Source organism: Panthera onca, chromosome A1, assembly GCF_046562875.1.
Source record: "Panthera onca isolate mPanOnc1 chromosome A1, mPanOnc1 haplotype 2, whole genome shotgun sequence".
NCBI lineage: Eukaryota > Metazoa > Chordata > Mammalia > Carnivora > Felidae > Panthera > Panthera onca.
In genome coordinates this window covers 220197352-220215748 of record NC_138339.1, presented here as the reverse complement: position 1 = coordinate 220215748, position 18397 = coordinate 220197352, and the positions used below count along the sequence as shown (strand labels likewise).

General features: G+C 38.4%; 1 protein-coding gene across 4 annotated transcripts in view; it reads right to left on the bottom strand.

The window, feature by feature from the left end:
* RNASEH2B (ribonuclease H2 subunit B) overlaps nt 1-18397 on the bottom strand; it is a 59291-nt gene that overhangs the window by 30680 nt on the left and 10214 nt on the right. For 3 of the 4 annotated variants that reach the window (XM_060637241.3, XM_060637238.2, XM_060637239.2), the window contains exons 2-3: nt 3465-3536; nt 1489-1596 (exon numbers count right to left, since the gene is read on the bottom strand). In XM_060637241.3, the coding sequence (XP_060493224.1) occupies nt 1489-1596; nt 3465-3536 (180 nt within the window). Of the gene's footprint in view, nt 1-1488; nt 1611-3464; nt 3537-5107; nt 5242-18397 lie in introns of those variants that run through there. The other variant, XM_060637240.3, reaches the window with a different exon arrangement.

Sequence of the window (18397 nt, the reverse complement as noted above, 5' to 3'; positions counted from 1 at the left end):
AACACATGTGCTTACTTTTATTCCCTAGCAGAACAACGTATCTATACAGCCAAGAAATTCTAACCCTAAATTATATATGTGAATCCATTTCATAGCAAGTAAAAGAAAAATTAAGAAAGTAATTTCGTATTATATTAGTTGATTATTTTATTAAAAGTAGAAGAGAAACTTATGAAAACAAACTGTAAGCTCATTTTATAGGAGGCATCCATGATAGTCAGAAATTAGGAACAGGTTTCTAATATCCTGGTGGCTATTCTTAAAAACAGCTCTTTCTTCAAGGCTAAGTTTAAAAGAAGACAATGATGAAAAAAGCAGACATCTTTGCTGTGAACCTAAAACCACTCAAATAAATAAGATCTATTAAAAAAAAAAGCAGGTACCAGCTCAGAGGGAGAGATGATCAATCACTGCCTCCCAATGTATCCCAATTTCATCTGGATATTACTGTGTCTATCGAGCTAAACCCAACTGCAAGTGTATTACGTTAGAAGTTAGAACTCTCATATATTGCCAAATGAATAAGCATAGCAGTGACAATAAAAGGGAATATATACTTTCCACCTGCCAGACTATACACAGACTGCCATTGCATTTTGGCAACTGAAAGCCATTTCAGATATTCTCATGCACACAAGCATGTGAAATTTATCACCAGCAATAAACCCTTGTTCTGGAATGTCTGAGAAGAAGAAAGACAAAGTGGCTTTTCTACCTTGGCACTAAGTGGAGACATACACAGTCAACAGAAAGCAGAGGGCTTAGAAAGAAACAGAAAGCACTCTCTGGAAACAATGAGAAAATAGGCAGAGAGAATACAGAATGCCTCAACTATCTTTGACTCCCCCGCAACTGCCAGAACCATCAGAACAACATGCGGTTTACTTTTTCCTTCTGAGTCAATACTACCCCCAAATTAGAACATTAAAAGAAACAGAACTTTCTTCTTCGGTGTTGAGTATATGTGTGTGTTGGGGGTATGTTGGGGTGGGGGCAGCAGTGATTTATGTGACAAAGCATTAAAAAATCTGTTACATTCTATCTTATTTTAGAAGCAATATCGGTATCCATTTGCAAAGAAATAAGATGTTAAAACTTGAAAATCTTCAAAAGTGTCTAACAGAAGAGGAAAGAGTTCCCAGTCTGCGCAATGTGCAGTGAAAATGAAAGATTTGTACTTTCCGTGGTAGGAAGATCCTCTAATTTCTGACTAAGGACATGTCAATGTTTTAGGAGACAAAGCAGAGGCATTCGTTTAAATTTTCCTACTATCTAAGACATGTAGGTATTGATTTAAACTTGCTCAAATTATCTTTCCTTTCCCCTTGATTAAGCCCTGCTCTGGTGCCAAGGAAGGCTAAGGCATGGACCAGACTCCAAACTGGGCAGACAGGCCTGTACCAACCCCCCACACCCCCACCATGCATGAAGGTTGGAAAAGTTAGAGTATGTGTTTAGTTAATGGAAACGTATACGCTAGTCACTTACCTGATTGAACTGACTGATTTATAAACCAAGAATGGTGTTTTTCCTTGAAAACTTTTATTTCAAACAGCTGCTGTAGACACATATTGAACAAGTAAATGGTTCCTTCCCCTGTTAAGACAAATCTGTTTTTTATTTGTAAGTTTTCACACACACACACAAAATCAAAAGACTGTCCAATAGTTCTGAGGAATGTTCCTAATATGAACATAAACATACATAGATATATTCTACACAAACTGACTCCAAGGAAAGCTTATAGCTATTATATACAGATGCTTGTTTTCCAGCTCTATAATCCTCACTGAACTTAAACCAATAAATACAAAAGTACAAGCCATTCATCTTAACTGCTACAAAGCCTCTCACTGAATCCTCCGTTAGATCATGAGGGGAAGCCCATTATTAAACTACCCAAACCTAATGGTTCAGCCAGATGAACTGAGCTGGCATGTGGGTCCTTGTCAACAGTGCAGCGTGTGGCTCCGCACACAGAGGGCCCAAGAAAGGGACGGATCCTACACACCCCAGGGCCAGCTCGAAGTGAGAAAAGGCGAGGGCCCTTCAATGCATGAAATCTTTTTCTAACCACAGCACTGTCAAGGACCCTGAGTTTGAACCGTGGGTACCACATGCTTGGCGTGTGCCGTTGGGGAAGTTATGGAAACCTTTCTGTGCCTCTGTTTCCATTCCTGTAAAACGGAAGCAATACTGAAGCTACCTCACAGGTTTTTGTAAGGGGTAGAAAGACAGAATATATGTAAAGTTCCTAAAACAGTACTCGGCACATAGTAAACGCTCAGCAAATGTTAGCCTTTATTTTTCCACAGCCAATGTAGAAGATGCAAACATTTGTTCTTCTGTTGTTTACAGACAATTTAGACAAAATGGAAATTTTACAAGAAGCTTAGCTTTTTTTTTTATACCTTTATTTTCGTTTGATTCTGTACAACCTTTACCACTACCTAAGACTTCTCTTGAACAAAATTGCCCACCTCAGCTTAGTCTCACATCCAGGGAGGAGTGCCACATAACGTAGCTGACTGATTTCATTTTCAATTCAAATTCAATTTCATCTTGAGGAAAGAAAACTGGAGGAAGCCAGGAAATTCTGCCTCACTTGTGGCTTCTATTTGTATGTCTTTCCATCAACAATAATAACAAGGCACTACCCATTGGCTTTCCCTTGCTTTCACTATTCAATATTGTACCCGCCAGCACAATGCTCTAATTTGCTAAGTATTAGGTGTCTACTCAAAGCCTTATAAAATAACTTTATAACATAAACCTTGTAAAATAAATGAATGAAAAAACAATCCCACATAAAGACAAATATCAATATTACAGTATATTTACGGTACACTTTAACATTTTTGCCTAAAAATTAGAAAACAAAATGCACTGAATATAAAGTTAAACTGAAACGGGTTGCAATAAAATAGGTATCTCCGTATGCAATGCTTTTAATATAAAAAATTCGCCCCTTGACTGGGAACGAATATACTGCCTTTTGGTCAGAACAAAATAAGGAAAGTACCGCTAAAAATGAAACCACTCACAATCTTGGCATGTCAAGTAAAAACTTTTTTTTTTTTTTCACTCTGGTTGTTTATTTTACTTTACAACATAAAATGAATATAAGTGGAGGCTAATGTTGGATAACTACTCTAAGAAGAGTTGGCTTAAGAAAGCTAAAGAAAATTAGTCCGTTTTCCGAGAGAAACCAAACATGCCACTTTTTTGTCCTGCGTGCATTTCTGACGAGTGAATGGTCTACAGATTTAAATTACAACAACAACAAAAATGTTTAGGTCAAGCTTGTTTTGATCATCCAGTAATGCCAGCTTACCTTTCAAAGCTATTAAGGAAGGACAAACATACACGGTAATAAGTATGTACACTTTGGGGCAGCAGTGTTTAAAAAACATTAAAGTTACAGTTCTCGGAGGCGGTGAGGAAGAGAGAGGAGGAAAGCTTACCTGAACACGGGTTCACCAGTTTGACAAACATAAGCCCACTTTTCATCTTCTTTGAAGCATCTTTGAAATATTCTGAAAAGAAACAATGAGTCTGTAAGATTAAAGGGCATTTGCTTTGTTGCTTACCTTATTTAGTTTACTTGGTTTTTCTTCCCTCTGTTTATATGGTTTTCTTTGTAAAACCTTTAACTTCATTAGAGTTGGACCTTCTGGGTCATACTTAGAGAGGCTTCTCTTCCTCAAGCTTATGTGAATCACCTGTATTTTCTCCAAACACCTTAACATTGTATCTTCAATCTATCTGAAATATATCTGGGTGTAAGATATGGAGAGGAGATCCAGTTTTTTGTTTTTTTTTTTCAGTGAATTGTCCAGTTGTCCCAACACTATCTTCTGAAGGACTCATTACTGAAACAAGTCCTTTATGCTGAATGTTTAAAATACATTTATAAGTCTGTCTATGGAAATTCTATTTTGGTCCACTAATCTGTGTCTGCTTTAGCATTATTACTTCAATATTTCAATTATTATGGCTTTAAAATGCACTTTATTACCTGTTGAAGTAAGTTCTCACGGTATGTTTCCTCTACAATATTTTCCTGTCCAAGTTTTAATTGTGTAGATCGAAACACAAAAGATCATGACAATTTTATTTATAACATTTCTTCCAGACGTTTTAAATGCACGTTCATAGAAGTCATTTGGAGAATCTCTCTCCAAAAGGAACAAAGGGGCTCTACTAATCGAGCAGAGCAACAACCTACCAAAGAGCAAATGGGAGAGCTTTGGGGTAAGGACTGGCACTTCGGTGTGTTTTCTTTCTGTGGCCCACATTCCCTTCACCCCATTTCGGATCTTCATAAACTTAAATACAGCAAGCATGATTAGAAATCGGCTTACTCATACATGGTTAAAATACAACTTTCTTCTTAAAATAATAGTAACACTAAATATATAAAGGTTTAAAAACCCTAATTTTGAGATTTCTACTTGCAACTAAATGGAGTAACAGGAAGCTGATTTATCCTCCCACCTGAAACAACCAAAACAGTAACCACAATGACAACAACAATAAAATACATGAAACAACTGTTTTCAAGACGCTGGGCATTGAACCCTGCAGGACAGTGACCCCGGAGAGATGGGAGACAACCGAGGTGCGTCCTGTGAATGCCCCAGCTTATTGCTTTGAGAGAGTTTCCGGTCCACAGAGCAGAATGGAAGGCCCCCGGTGAAGCCTGGCAGACTCCCTTTTAGAGGTGGAGCGGAGAGTTCTAGAGACACCACGGCTACAGTTCACAGGGCAGTTTACGGGAAAGGAGAGTGCTACAAAGAAAGAAAACGCCATAGATGTGCAAAGGTACTGCTTGAGTACTCAACGGAGTACTGATCAGTGCATGCATATGATGACACTACCTGAGGGCCAGGAGACGAGCCACCCGCATTGGATTAGAGGGAGCAGGACCTCACGCTCACTCAGGGCTCCAAATTCCAGATGGACTGGAAAACCTCACAATTCAGAGCACTCAAAAGGGCCTTGCCTCAACAGTGGGGAGCAGATAGCCCTAGACCAAATGCTGCTGTGGTCCCAGCAAACTAATTTTAAAAGCAAGACCTAAAAGGATCAAACTGTTTCTAAGTACCTCCTCTGTGCTCCAGAATGAAGCTCAAGATTATTTATAAGAATACAAAAGTATTCATCAGCCACAAAGGTAAAATTCACAATGTCTGGCATCTAATCGAATGTTACTGGGCATTCAAAGAAGCGGGAAAATATGGCCTGTAATGAGAAAAATAAAGAAATCAATATTGAGAGAAGGGTACTGATATTAGACACAGATGTTAGAATGAACAGGCAAGGGCATAAGAACCGTATTCCTCATGCACAAAAAATTAAATACAGAGACATAGTTTTTTTTTCTTTTTAAAGACCCAAATTAAAATGAAAAATACACTATATGGGATTAACGGTGGGAGAAAAGATTAATGAACTGAAGACATAGCAATAGAAACTATGTAAAATGAAAACACAGAGAAAAAAGAATGAAAAATAAATAGAGTATCAGTGAACTGTGGGACAGCTTCAAGCATCCTAATAATATACATGTCACTGGAGTTCTGAAAGGGGATGTGGGGAACAGAAAAAATATTTGAAGAAATTATGGCTAAATATTTTCAAATCTGATGAAAACAATAAACCCACACATCCATGAGGTTCAATAAACCCAAAGGACAGAAAGAGGAATAAACTATACATCATAATCAATAGCTCAAAGCCAGTAATAAAGAGACAAATCTTAAAAACAGACAGAAGAAAAGAGGACACATTTATGTACAGAGGAACAAAACTAAAAATGGCAGCAAATTTCTTGTTGGAAATAATGCAAGCCAGAAGACAACAGAAACATCTTTAGAGCACTGAAAGAAAACATGATGATCCTCGAGAGAAATACCCTTGAAAAATGAGGGTGATTAAAATAGACTTTTTCGGACAGCAAGAGCTGAAAGCAATAACCACCAACAGACCCATACTACCAAGGAATGCTAAAAGAAGTCCTGGAAAAAGGGAATACGATACCAGATGAAAATATGAATCTAAACAAAGAAATGAAGAGTGCCGTTAATGGTGACTACAGGGGCAAATCAATAAGAATTGTTTTATTACTTGAATCTCTTTAGATCACTGACTAAACAAAAATAACAAGTTAGTGTGGGGCTTACCACCTACATATAAATGAAATACATGACGGCAATAGCACGAAGGCCAGGATGGGGGAAATGAAAGCATACTGTTGTGAGTTTCTTATGCCGTCTCAGTCTTAAAAAAGCAGAAAGAGAGTAAAAGCAGTTACAAAGGGCAGATGAGATACAGAGAAAACAGAGGCTGACAGACGCAAACCTAACCCTATTAATCGTCACATGTGACATAAACCTCTGCGCACCCCAATTCAAAGGCAGAAGTTTTCAGATTGGTTAAAAACGTTAGGTAATACCATATGCTGCCTGTAAGAGACATACTTGAAAGCACTAGCAGATTACAATGAAGGAAGAAGATACATCACCCTTATCATGCTACTTATAAAAACAAAGATGAAATAGCTCTGCTAATAACAGACACAGAATATTACCAGGAACGGAGAAGGTCATCTCACTGACTGACTGGTTTCACTTAGCATTATACCCTTTAGCTCCATCCACGTTGCTGAAAATGGTGATTTCATTCTTTTGTTATGGCTGAGTAATATTCCGTCATATATTTATCATCTCTTCTTTATCCACTCATCAGTCGACGGACACTAGGGTTGCTGCCGTATCTTGGCTACTGTAAATAACGCTGCAATAACCATACAGGGGCACGTATCTTTTCAAATTAGTGTTTTCATTTCTTTGAGTAAATTTCCAGTAGTGAAATTACTGGATCATACGGTGATTCTATTTTTAATTTTTTTGAGGAAACTCCATACCCTTTTCCATATGATTTCACTCATATTTAGAATTTAAAAAAACGAAAAAAGATAAAAAGAGACAAACAAAAAAACAGACTCTGAACTACAGATAACTGACGGCTACCAGAGGGGAGGTGGGTTGGGGGATAGGTGAAATAGGTGATGGGGACAAAGAATACAAGTACTATGATGAGCACTGCGTAATGTATAGAATTGTAGAATCACTGTATTGTACCCCGGAAACTAACGTATGTATGTGCCAATAAAACTCTACTGGAATTTAAAAAAATATTTTTTTTAAAGCCGGTCATGTCATTTCACAATGAGAAAAAGACCAAGAGGAAATCATCTTAAATGTTTACGCTCACAAATACAGAGCCGCAGGATGTGCCAACCCTCAGAGAACCCTCTGCCCCATCTTCAACCCTTGGCAACCACTAAATCTGTTCTCCGTCTCTACAGTTTTGTGCTTTGGGAGAATGTGATACAAATGGAACCATACCGATTTAATTTTAAGAATCTTTTAAGACTTTCCTTTCTGCAACTTGTAAAAATGTAAAGGATAAAGTTTAGCACTGTTAAAAACGTTTCCACAAAACGAAAACAGGTTTTGGTTTCCCTCCTTGCCCCTGCCGTTTCTCACTTGTCCAGCCTTGCTTATCTCCATTGTGTCTCCAGGCACAGAAAAGGCGACCTCTCTCTTTCGGCAATACACCCTTTATTTTATATCAATACCACAGTAAATCTTTCACCGTTAACTCGGTGAATCATTATTGATTTTTTCTGTTTCCTTTTTTTTTTTAATAGAAAGTGCCAGTTGTGGTGATTCTTGCCAGGTCTCCTTCAGCCTTCCCATTCCTGCAGAGCTTAAAATAATTAAAATTTACAAACACCAAAGGGCCGAAAAATATATTTTTAACAACTAGACAAGGGAAGCACTGTTTCCATTTTTCTCAGGAAGAGCGCTAAGTCCGAGGATTAGGTATGGCCTAAAATGTCAAACTGTAAGAACTTTGGATTTACTAAGCACAAATAAATACTGACAATGTGTTCTGCTGCAAATGCCAGGGTTCTCTGGAATATACTTTGAGAGGTATTAGTGTAGATAATGCTGAAATGTCTATTTGGTAGGGAAGAAAAGTCATCTTTTCTCAGTCGTGCCAATAAAATGAACTGCTGTTGGACTCAATCTTTCAACACAGAATTCCAAGTGAGATGCTATACTCAGGTTGTTTTTCCTCTTCAACGACACAATGGATTTTAAAACTAATCTCTCCTCCCTACTTCAGTCATTCATTTATTAACTATTGATTAGCAAAGCCGACCCAGCCTCTACTCATGAGACGCTTTTGGACTTTCCATGGAAGAGCAAGATATTGGGTGAAATTATCACACAAATGTGGACTCCAAATATAACAGCTGCTAAGATGAAAAAAAACATGGAACTTGAGACCTTAAGACAGAGGATAACAACAGAGACGAGGAGGTCTAAGGCCTCCGGTGCCTAGCAATGGTTAAGTACTTTGCTTTGATGGCTAAGAAGTCAAAGGAATTATGCATTCACTTCACCAGCTAAATCTTCCCTTGTCTCCTGGGCCCAACCCAAGCCACAGAAGGGTTTTGTTTGATGTGTGCCTTTAAAAAAAATCTGAATTTAGGTGCCAATATTCGGAAATCAGGTGATTTTACATAAAGTGCAGACTGCAAATTAAGTATATTTTCCCTAAACGTGAAAAAAAAAATTACTAGGCAAAGATTTTGCCTTGTGCAATCAAAGAAACCTGGCAACAACAAGCTAACTTTGTGAAACCCCAACTACCACTCTCTAGTTCCCGTATTCCCCTAGGGCAGCTCGTACATCCATCCCATGGTCAGACCATTGACAGATGCCACATATGTCCTCACTGAACTGCATTCTTGTCTGCTAGATTCTGTGTACCCACAGCAGGACCTAACAAGTATCAAGTGCTGAATAAATAACCATTTAGTAATAGACACCACCCTCTTACCGAATCTTTTTTATTTTATTGCCAATCTTTATTTTATTTTATAACCAGTTTTCTGTTACCAGCCCAGGTATTAACCTAGGCACTGAGGATACAGCTGTGAATAAAACAAGGCCCCAGTTCTCAGAGCAAGACTGCATTCATTACACCCCTTTATCTCCGACTACTTCTTCTCCACCCATTTTCATCAATCCCCATGCTCTACCCTTAACCTCTCAATCATCCAATGCTACAAGACAGGGGATAGGGCCCACATGTACCAGAACCTGGAGGCCCTGGGTCCAGAACAGAAATAACATGCATTCCACAAATGTGAGTCACTTAGAAAATTTTAAATCGGTAAAATAAAAATTAAAAATAGGTAAAATGAGTGTCAATGATATATTTTACTTAACCCAATATACCTAAAGTATTTTCATAACATCAGATTCTGTGTCTCCCTCTCTCTCTGACCCTTCCCCATTCATGCTCTGTCTCTCTCTGTCTCAAAAGTAAATAAATGTTAAAAAAAATTGAAAAAAAAAACATTAAAAAAAAAACACTTTCGTGTGAAATGTGTTAGCATGTTACCTGTTTTTTATAGATGTGCTCTATCAGACTAAGAAAGTTCCCTATTCCTAATTTTTTAACTTTTTTTTTTTTTTTAATCATGAAAAGTACTGTATTTTTTCAAATGCTGTTTCTGTGGCTATTGAGATGGTTATGTGGTTTGGGGCTTTTATTTTATTAAAATGGTATATTGATTGATTTCAGTATGTTGAACTAACCGTGCATTCCTAGGATAAATCCCACTTGGTCATGGTTTATAATCCTTTTCTACATACTCCTGGATTTAGTTTGCTAGTTGTTGAGCACTTTTGCATCTATGTTTGCTAGGGATATTGATCTATACTTTTCCTATGCCTTTGTCTGGTTTTGGTATGAAAGTAATACTGGCCTTACAGAATGAGTTGGGAAATGTTCTTTTTCCTTTTGAAAAGTTTAAAAAGGATTAATATTAATATGTTAAATGTTTTTTTAATTTTTTTTAACGTTTATTTATTTTTGAGACAGAGAGAGAGACAGAGCATGAACAGGGGAGGGTCAGAGAGAGAGGGAGACACAGAATCCGAAACAGGCTCCAGGCTCTGAGCTGTCAGCACAGAGCCCGACGCGGGGCTCGAACTCACAGACCGTGAGATCATGACCTGAGCCGAAGTCGGACGCTTAACCGACTGAGCCACCCAGGCGCCCCAATATGTTAAATGTTTCGTGGACTTTATCAGTTAAGCTATGTAGGATTGGGCTTTTTTTTTTTTTTTCCTATGGGAAACTTAATTTACTAACTTCTTTACTTGCTATAGGTCCATTTAGATTGTCTATTTCTTCCTGAGTTGGCTTTGGTAATTTATGCCACTCTAGGAATTTGTGCATTTTATCTAAGTTATCTATTTTATGGGAATACAGTTGTTCATAGCGTTCCCCAGGGTCCTTTTTAATTTCTGTAAGATCATTAGTGATGTCCCCTCTTGCATTCCTGATTTTAGTAATTTGAATCTTCTCTCTCTTTCTCTCCCCTCCCCTCCCTTTTTGTGGTCATTCTAACTAAAGATTAGGCAATTTCATTGATCTCTTCAAAAGGACCAACTTTGGCTTCATTGATTTTTCTCTATGTTGTTTTTCTATTCTCTCCTTTGTTTATTTCTGCTCTGATCTTCATTTCTTTCCTTCTATTTGCTTTGGGTTTGGTTTGTTCTCCTTTTTCTAGTTTCTTGAACTGGAAGTTTAGATTATTTGAGATCTTTCTCCTTTTTAGATATAGCCATATACAACTACATATTTTGCTCTAAACACTCATATGTCTGCATCTCTTCTGTTTTTGATATATAATGTATCATTTTCATTCGATTCATTTGATCCATTGGTTATTTTAAGAGTGTGTTGTTTAATTTCCACGTATTTGTGAATTTCCAAAATTTGTTTCTGTTATTGCTTTCTATTTTCACTTCAGTGTTTTTGGAGAGCATATTCTGTATAATATCAATCCTTTTAAATTTACTGAGGTTTGTTTTATGGCCTGTGATATGGTCATTTCTGGAGAATGTTTCATGTTCACTTAAGGAGAATGTGTATTCCACAATTATTGAGTGTTCTATGGATGTCTCTTTAGTCGTTTTACAGTGTTGGTCAAGTCTTCTATTCCCTTGATGATCTTCCTCTTAGTTGTATTAGCCATATTGGAAATGGATTATTTAGATCTCCCACTAATATTATTCAATTGTGTATATATACCTTCAATTTGATCAGTTTTTGGTTTGTCTATTTTGGGGCTCTGTTGTTAGGTGTATATATGTTATATAATAGACTAACATTATTATCATTATAAAGTATCTACTCTTGTGTCTAGCAACAATTTCTGTCTTAAAGTCTATTTCATATGATTAGTAGAGCCATTCAACTCTCCTTTGGTTACTGTTTGCATTATACCTTTTCCCATCTGTTTATTTTCAACCTATGTGTGTCTTTTAATTTAAAGTGTGCACCTGGTAGATAACATATAGTTGCATCATGCCTCCCCATTGTGCCAATCTCTGCCTTTTAATAGGAATGTTTAATGCATTTACCTTTAATGTAATTACAGATAAGGTAGGATTTATATCTGCCATTTAACTTTATTTTCTATATGTCATATGGTTTTGATCCTGTATTCCTCTATTATTGCCTTCTTTTGTGTTTAATAGATATCTTCTAGGGCATTATTTTAATTCCCTTGTCATTTCTTTTACCATACTTTTGGGGGAGCAATTTTCTCAGCTGTTGTCTTGAGAGTTATAATTAGCAACCTAACTTACAACAATGTAGCTCAAATTAATATTAACTTGAAAATTTCAATAGTATCTAGAAATTTTCCCACAATATATTCCTTTTCCCCTCCTTCCTTTGTGCTATTACTATGTGCCATATATCTATGTGTGTGTGTACATATATACATATACACACAAATTATCTTTATCTATGATAAGCCCATCAACCATTTTATATTTTTTTGCTTATGAAGTTATATTTTAAATCAGATAGAAAAGAGTTACAAACAAAAGTACATTTTTACTGTCTTTTGTAGTTATCTATATTTATCTTTACCAGTGCTCTGCATTCTTTGTGTGGATTCAAGTTACCATCTAGTCTCTTTTCCTTTCAGTTGGAAGGACTAACTTCATGATTTTTGAGGGTCAAGTTTACTAGTGATGAATTCTCTCAGTTCTTCTGTATCTGAGAATCCTTCAGTTATGAAGGGTAGTTTTGCCAGATACAGAATTCTTGGTTGAGTATCTTTTTCTCTCAGCATCTTGAATATGCCATCCAACTAACTTCTGGGCTCTTTGATTTCTAATGAGAAGTCAGCTATTCATCTTACTGAGGATCTCTGTACTTGATAAATCACTTGCTCTTGATGCGTTCAAGATTCTTTCTTCATCATTTGACAGTTTGACTATGCTGTGTGTAGGCATGGATCTCTTTCTGTTTATCCTACTTAGAGTTTGTTGAGATTCTTAGATATGTAATGTTTTTCATCAAATTTGGGTCTGGCCATTCTTCAAATATTCTTTTTACCTCTTTCTCTCTTCTCTTGCTGGGACTCCCACTATACATATGTCAGCTATGCTTGGTGGTATGCTATAGGTCTCTGAGACTATGTTCAGTTTTCTTAATATTTTTATCTCTCTGTTCCTTAGGCTAGATAATCTTAATTAGCTTATCTTCAAGTTTTGCTAATTCTTTCCTCTGTCAGCTCAAATCTGCTATTGAACCTGCTCATGAATTTTTCATTTCAGTTATTATACTTTTCAACTCTGGAATTTATATATTCTTTTATAATTTCTATCTCTTTTTATTGATATACTTTATTTTGTGAGACTTCATTATCATACTTTAATTTTTTAGATATAATTGGTTGTAGTTCTTTGAATGTATTTATAAGAGCTGATTAAAATCTTCACAGAATAAGTCCAACAACTGGGTCCCCTCAGGGACAGTTTCTATTGACTACTTTTTTCTTCTCCTGTGTACAAACCTACTTTCCTATTTCTTCAGGTGTCCCACACCCTTAAAAAAAAAAACAAAAAGCTAGACATTTTAGATAATATAATGATTGATGTGACAATTCTGAAAATCAGAACCCCCTGCACCAAGTCCCTAGGATTTATTGTTGTTGCTGCTTTTTGTCATCATTGTAGTTGTTGCTGTTTTTTTAGTGACCTTCCTGGACTAATCCTATAAAGTCTGTTACGCTTGTAACCACTGATGTCTCAGTTAGTTTAGTGGTTAGCTAATGAGTAGTCAGAGATTCCCTTAAATGTTTTGAACAAATAAACCTTCCAACATTTGCTAAGGAGTTCTGCATGTGTTTTGGGACATGCCCTCAACACTCAACCAATTTAAACTTCTACCTTACCTTTTATTTACTGCTTACCTAAATGTGAGAGATTAGGGCCCTCTCAGGTCTCTCCTGGGCATGCATACCGTCCTGAATATGTGCTCGGCCTTTTAATTTCCTAGGAATATGTCAGAGCTTTTCAAAGTCCCTTATGGATATCTTCTCCTCGTACCTTTCTTTTAAGTTTTTGGCCAGGTTCTTATTTGCCCAACTGCAATTGCTCCCTCAGGAGCTGATATATTAACAATTGCCACTGATTATTTTTGACAAAGGCCCTGGGGACAGGGTATTTCCTGCAGAGCAAGTTCTGAGCTCCAATCTAGCTTTTCTAGGGAACTGCAAGACAGGTCAAATAGGGACAATGCTCTGGGAATGGAACATTTGGAGAAGCTCCAACAAGGCCTGTCCCGTCCAGGGGTTGCAATGCTGCTGGTTTTTACAAGCACCATGTTTGCAAGACTGTTGGTTTTCAAGGTTCCTGTAGACCTGGAGAGAGGGAGATGTGAGCAGTTCAAGTTACAATGCCACAAACCCTGCTTAATGAGATTCAGCAGTTTTTCTTGAATAAACACTTCTCAGATTGTTGGAAGACTTTGGCTAATTTCAAGAGTTTTGAAAAAGTTGATTTTGGCCATCTTTGCCAATGTTTTCATTGCTTTTATGGAGGGGTGGATTTACCCCCACTGAATCTTGAAGGCTTAGCATGAGTAAAGAACTCATATTGCTATAAGACTTCTGATAAATTCTTTAGTCTATACCTGGCCTTAGGCACACAAAGTTACTTGTGACTATAAATTAAAGGCTCTATAAAAGTCACAGTGTTTTTATTTTCATTTAAATCTGGAAAATTCTGGGTCATCCTATGGACTATTTCCTTACCCACAAGCTTAAAAGTTCTATCTTTTTTCTAACTTTTACCTGCATCTAGCACAGCTGAAGGATAGCAAAATTAATTAAGGAAGGAAAAAAAATCTGCGTTTAGAAAGAATAAGAAGTGTATGAGAGTGGGAGTTGGAAAAGGGTTGTCCTCTATTAACCTAGTTGTAACTAAGGCCTATTTCTTTGATAATGTCAGCACAAAAAAAGAGTACAAGATCCAGAGACAAAGAGGTCCGCATAACCCACTCTCAGTTCCTTTTCTTGCTCAGCAGTATGAACTTCGGCACAGTATGAACTGTGTGCCTCAGTTGTTTCATTTATAAAATAATTTTATAGGTTTTTTTAAAGAAAAAAAAAATTTTAATGTTTTATTTATTTTTGAAACAGAGAGAGACAGAGCATGAGCAGGGGAGGGGCAGAGAGAGAGGGAGACACAGAATCCGAAGCAGGCTCCAGGCTCCAAGCTGTCAGCACAGAGCCTGACGCGGGGCTCGAACTCACAAACCGCGAGATCATGACCTGAGCCGAAGTCGGACGCTTAACTGACTGAGTCACCCAGGCGCCCCCAAATTTTATAAGTTTTTCTTAAACTTAAGTATATGTCAAAGTGCCTAGAACATGTAATAAACAATTAAAAATCAGTTCCCTTTCTCTCAGTGACATGGAAACATTAAGAATATGCAGGGAATAATAAGATCAAAATATAAAGGTTAAAAATTCTAAACACAGAATTACCTAAGGGCTTAATGATTAGCTTTTTAAGAAGAGACTAAGTTAGGACCAGGATATCCTTTTCTAAAAGCCAAAACACAATATTCATTTTAGGGGCGAAAATGAAGATAATCCAACATACAGTAAAGTACCCAGCAGTTTTTGGCACATGGAATGTGCTCAATAAACGTTACATGAATGCGTTGTTTGACTTTAGAAAAAGCTCAGTAAGAAACAGTAAAACAAGTTTTGATAACCAACAAGTTGAACTTCATTTATCTAGAAAATTGACTCATATGAAACACCTAAAGCTACGCTGAATAAAATAAGATTCAAATTACATTTTTTAAAGAGTAAGCTTCCCACCCTTCTTTTTCTGACTGTTTTCTCTTATGTAAGAGATGACTTAAGCCATGCTGGCCAAAAGTGTTTTCAGAAAAATAAAAAAATTCAGACATAGGTACTTGGTATTTTGGGCCATTTTGGACTCAGTGATATCTCAAACTTGCTAATTGCCAATTGTCTCAAGCCCTGCTAGCTTTTGTCTAACCAATTCCACGGCAGTTTTCTTATGGCCTTTGTGTTTTCTACAAAGACCCAATTTTATGTCCCACTGGTCACCATTAACTCTAGCAGCAAATTCTCCATCTGTTTACCATCCCGATCTAAACACCTCAACAGAAAGGAAAGTCTCATTGCTACCTTCCTGACATTTGAACTTTAAAGAAAACATACCAGTGATCAAGAGACAACTGTGTCCGATGAATGTAAAACAGCAAATAATAGCTAATACGTATTGGGCATCCACCACACCAGGCAACATCCTTGACACAAGTTACATGATGTCATCCTTCTACTATTTCTATGAGGTAGGTGCTATTTTGATTCCCACTCTTTTGGGTGGAAAACTTGCCCAAAGTTAAGAAACCTGTTCAAGGTCACAGAGCTATGTAGCTGGACAGAGAGCCAAGATTTAAGAGACACTTGAGAGAAACTCTTCATCTCAAATCCCATCCGCATTAACTCAGAAAACACAAACTGCAGCTCTGAGGCGCAGTGACTATCTTGCACGCCTGTTCTCTTACAACGAAGACGTCGCAGACCCATTTGTCTTCTCTTGTTGTGTCCTGTTCAGCTTTGAGGACCAGAGGGTCGTCTAATCAGCTGCCCCCACTCCAATCCAGCCGGCTTCCCACACTGCCAGGGGTGCGGCAGAAGGAAAAGAGGGGCGGGGGTGCTGGGGAAAGCGAGAGAGACAAAAAGGGCTGGATCAAAAAATATACGAACAAACGATGAGAGAAATCTGTCGTGGGAAACAAGAAACATCAGGCGATAAAAACAGATAAAGAAGTTTGACCAAAGGTAAGAAAAGGAAACTGCTCTTCCCATTAGAGAATACAACATCCTCTACACAGTTACATACACCCCCAAGTTTTCACAGAAAACTTGCCTGTGCACAGCGTGTATCACTGCACAGACTTAACCATTATGTAATATTGAAAAGTTGGTCAGGAAGTCTTGTAGAAGCCAAAATGCAACATTATTTTTCATCTTCAGACTACATGGTATGGGCTGTGCCGTTGATACGAAGTTACTTATCAACCAGTTTTTAAACTTGGCAGCTCTTTCTTATCCCTCTCTTGGTTAAGACAAGTTGCTTCGTATCATTTAAAGTTCAAAGACATGAGACAGGAGAAAGAGCCACCTTTTTGCCAAGTGTTCTTATGACTTGGAAGCAACGGACATTTGTCCGTGACCCTGTCTGATTTTTGGCACACAGCAGATAAGCTCTGAGAAACACACACCCGCTGTTACATGGAGAAGAAAGGACAGACATCAAAGCACCATTTACTCTATTTTTAGATACTATATCAAGGCTATTCAGTTTTCTTAAGAAGATCTAATAGGAAAAAAAAAAAAAAAGATGAGAGCATCACTCTCATGCTCATGCAATACCTTGTCCTAAGTAGGTTCTGGTTCATTTTTTTGCAGTCATCAGCCATTAGAACATATTCACCCCCCTTGGTTCTTTTTGGTTTGATCGCCAGGGACAGCTCCTTGGGAACACTTGGCTAGGACACTTGCAATGCACGCAAGACAAATCAGCATAATTTTTAAGTTACTTGCCACTTCCAGGAATGTTAATTTAAGCAATGACTATATGTCTTCCCTTCCCAAGATGTTAACCACTGCCATCAAAGAGATCTGGGTCACTTTCCTGGCTTTGGGGCACTCTGTTTCCTTCAACACCACAGGAGGCAAACCAAGAAAGCTAGACAGAGGCACGCACCAGAAAAATAATTCTCAAGTAATGGGTTCCTCTAAGAATGTCTTTTTAATTTTAAAGCTTTGAAGAAAAAAGAAAAAACCAAAAACCGGCCTTCACCAAGGCCATAGATGATAAACTTTCCATTTTCTCAAGGCTGCCCCTATCAATAGCCATGTTTCTAGGACGGACCTGTGCGCTGAAGAAGAAACTGATGAAGAACTTCAGGATGGCGGGCAATTCAGAGTCACGAAGACCAACGACACGTACAGATGGAGCTAAGCTTTTGAAATATCTGCGAAGCAGAAATATTCTAGAGAGGCAGAAAGGACAGACCCGACTGGGATGTCTACTGATAACCAGGGCTGGCACCAGGACAGGCGGTGTGCCTGGTCCCTCGTCATCAAACTGACAACAGAGGGAACCCCAGCCCTTTCTGATCCTCCCGCCTCTCCCATCCTGGTGGGATGCCACCATTCGGCCAACAGAGTGGCCTCTGGCCTACAGCAGGGGTCCTAGACACCCAGGGAGGGCCTGGAGTGTCTGCCATTTAATTCCTGTGGGGTGTTGGGACAGATTGTCTGACTTCTCCAAGTCTTGTAAAATGGTGATGATAAAGCTTGCCTTGACTAATTCCCAAGGCCATCGTGAGGGTCAAATACAACAGCAGACATCAAAGTGTACTGCAAAGGTATAAGAGCCAGAAGACACAGGACCTAGAAGATGGGCTTCCTAGAAATTACACAAACCTTGGGTAAACGAAGAAGAGAGCAAGTTACAGCCCAAATCTACTTCTTCATAGGATAAACCTCTGCCCCACCTATACGTCATCTAGCCAAAGAGACCCCCAAGAACTGGGAAACTGAGAATGCTCAGCTGAGACCACCCCGTCACACGCAGTGCAGGCTTCGGGCCAGAGCTCAGGCACACCGGGGGGTGAGGGCAGCAGCTAGCTCTTGCGCTGCCCAGCCTCGCCATTCCTTCTTCTGGAAAAGTGCTCCCTACCCTCCAGAACCCCTCTGTCCTCCCCGTCTCCACCTGGTGCTGTAGTGGAGGCTGCCCCTCCAAGGCTACAGCTAACGGGGGGGTGAGGCTGGGGTTGCATGTGATCACAGTGGGGCCAGTCAAAAGGCTGTAAGAGAAGAAGAGAAAAGGGGCAGCTTCTCCCAGTAGACACTGGGGGATTTGAGGCGTGGGTGCAGCGTGCAGCC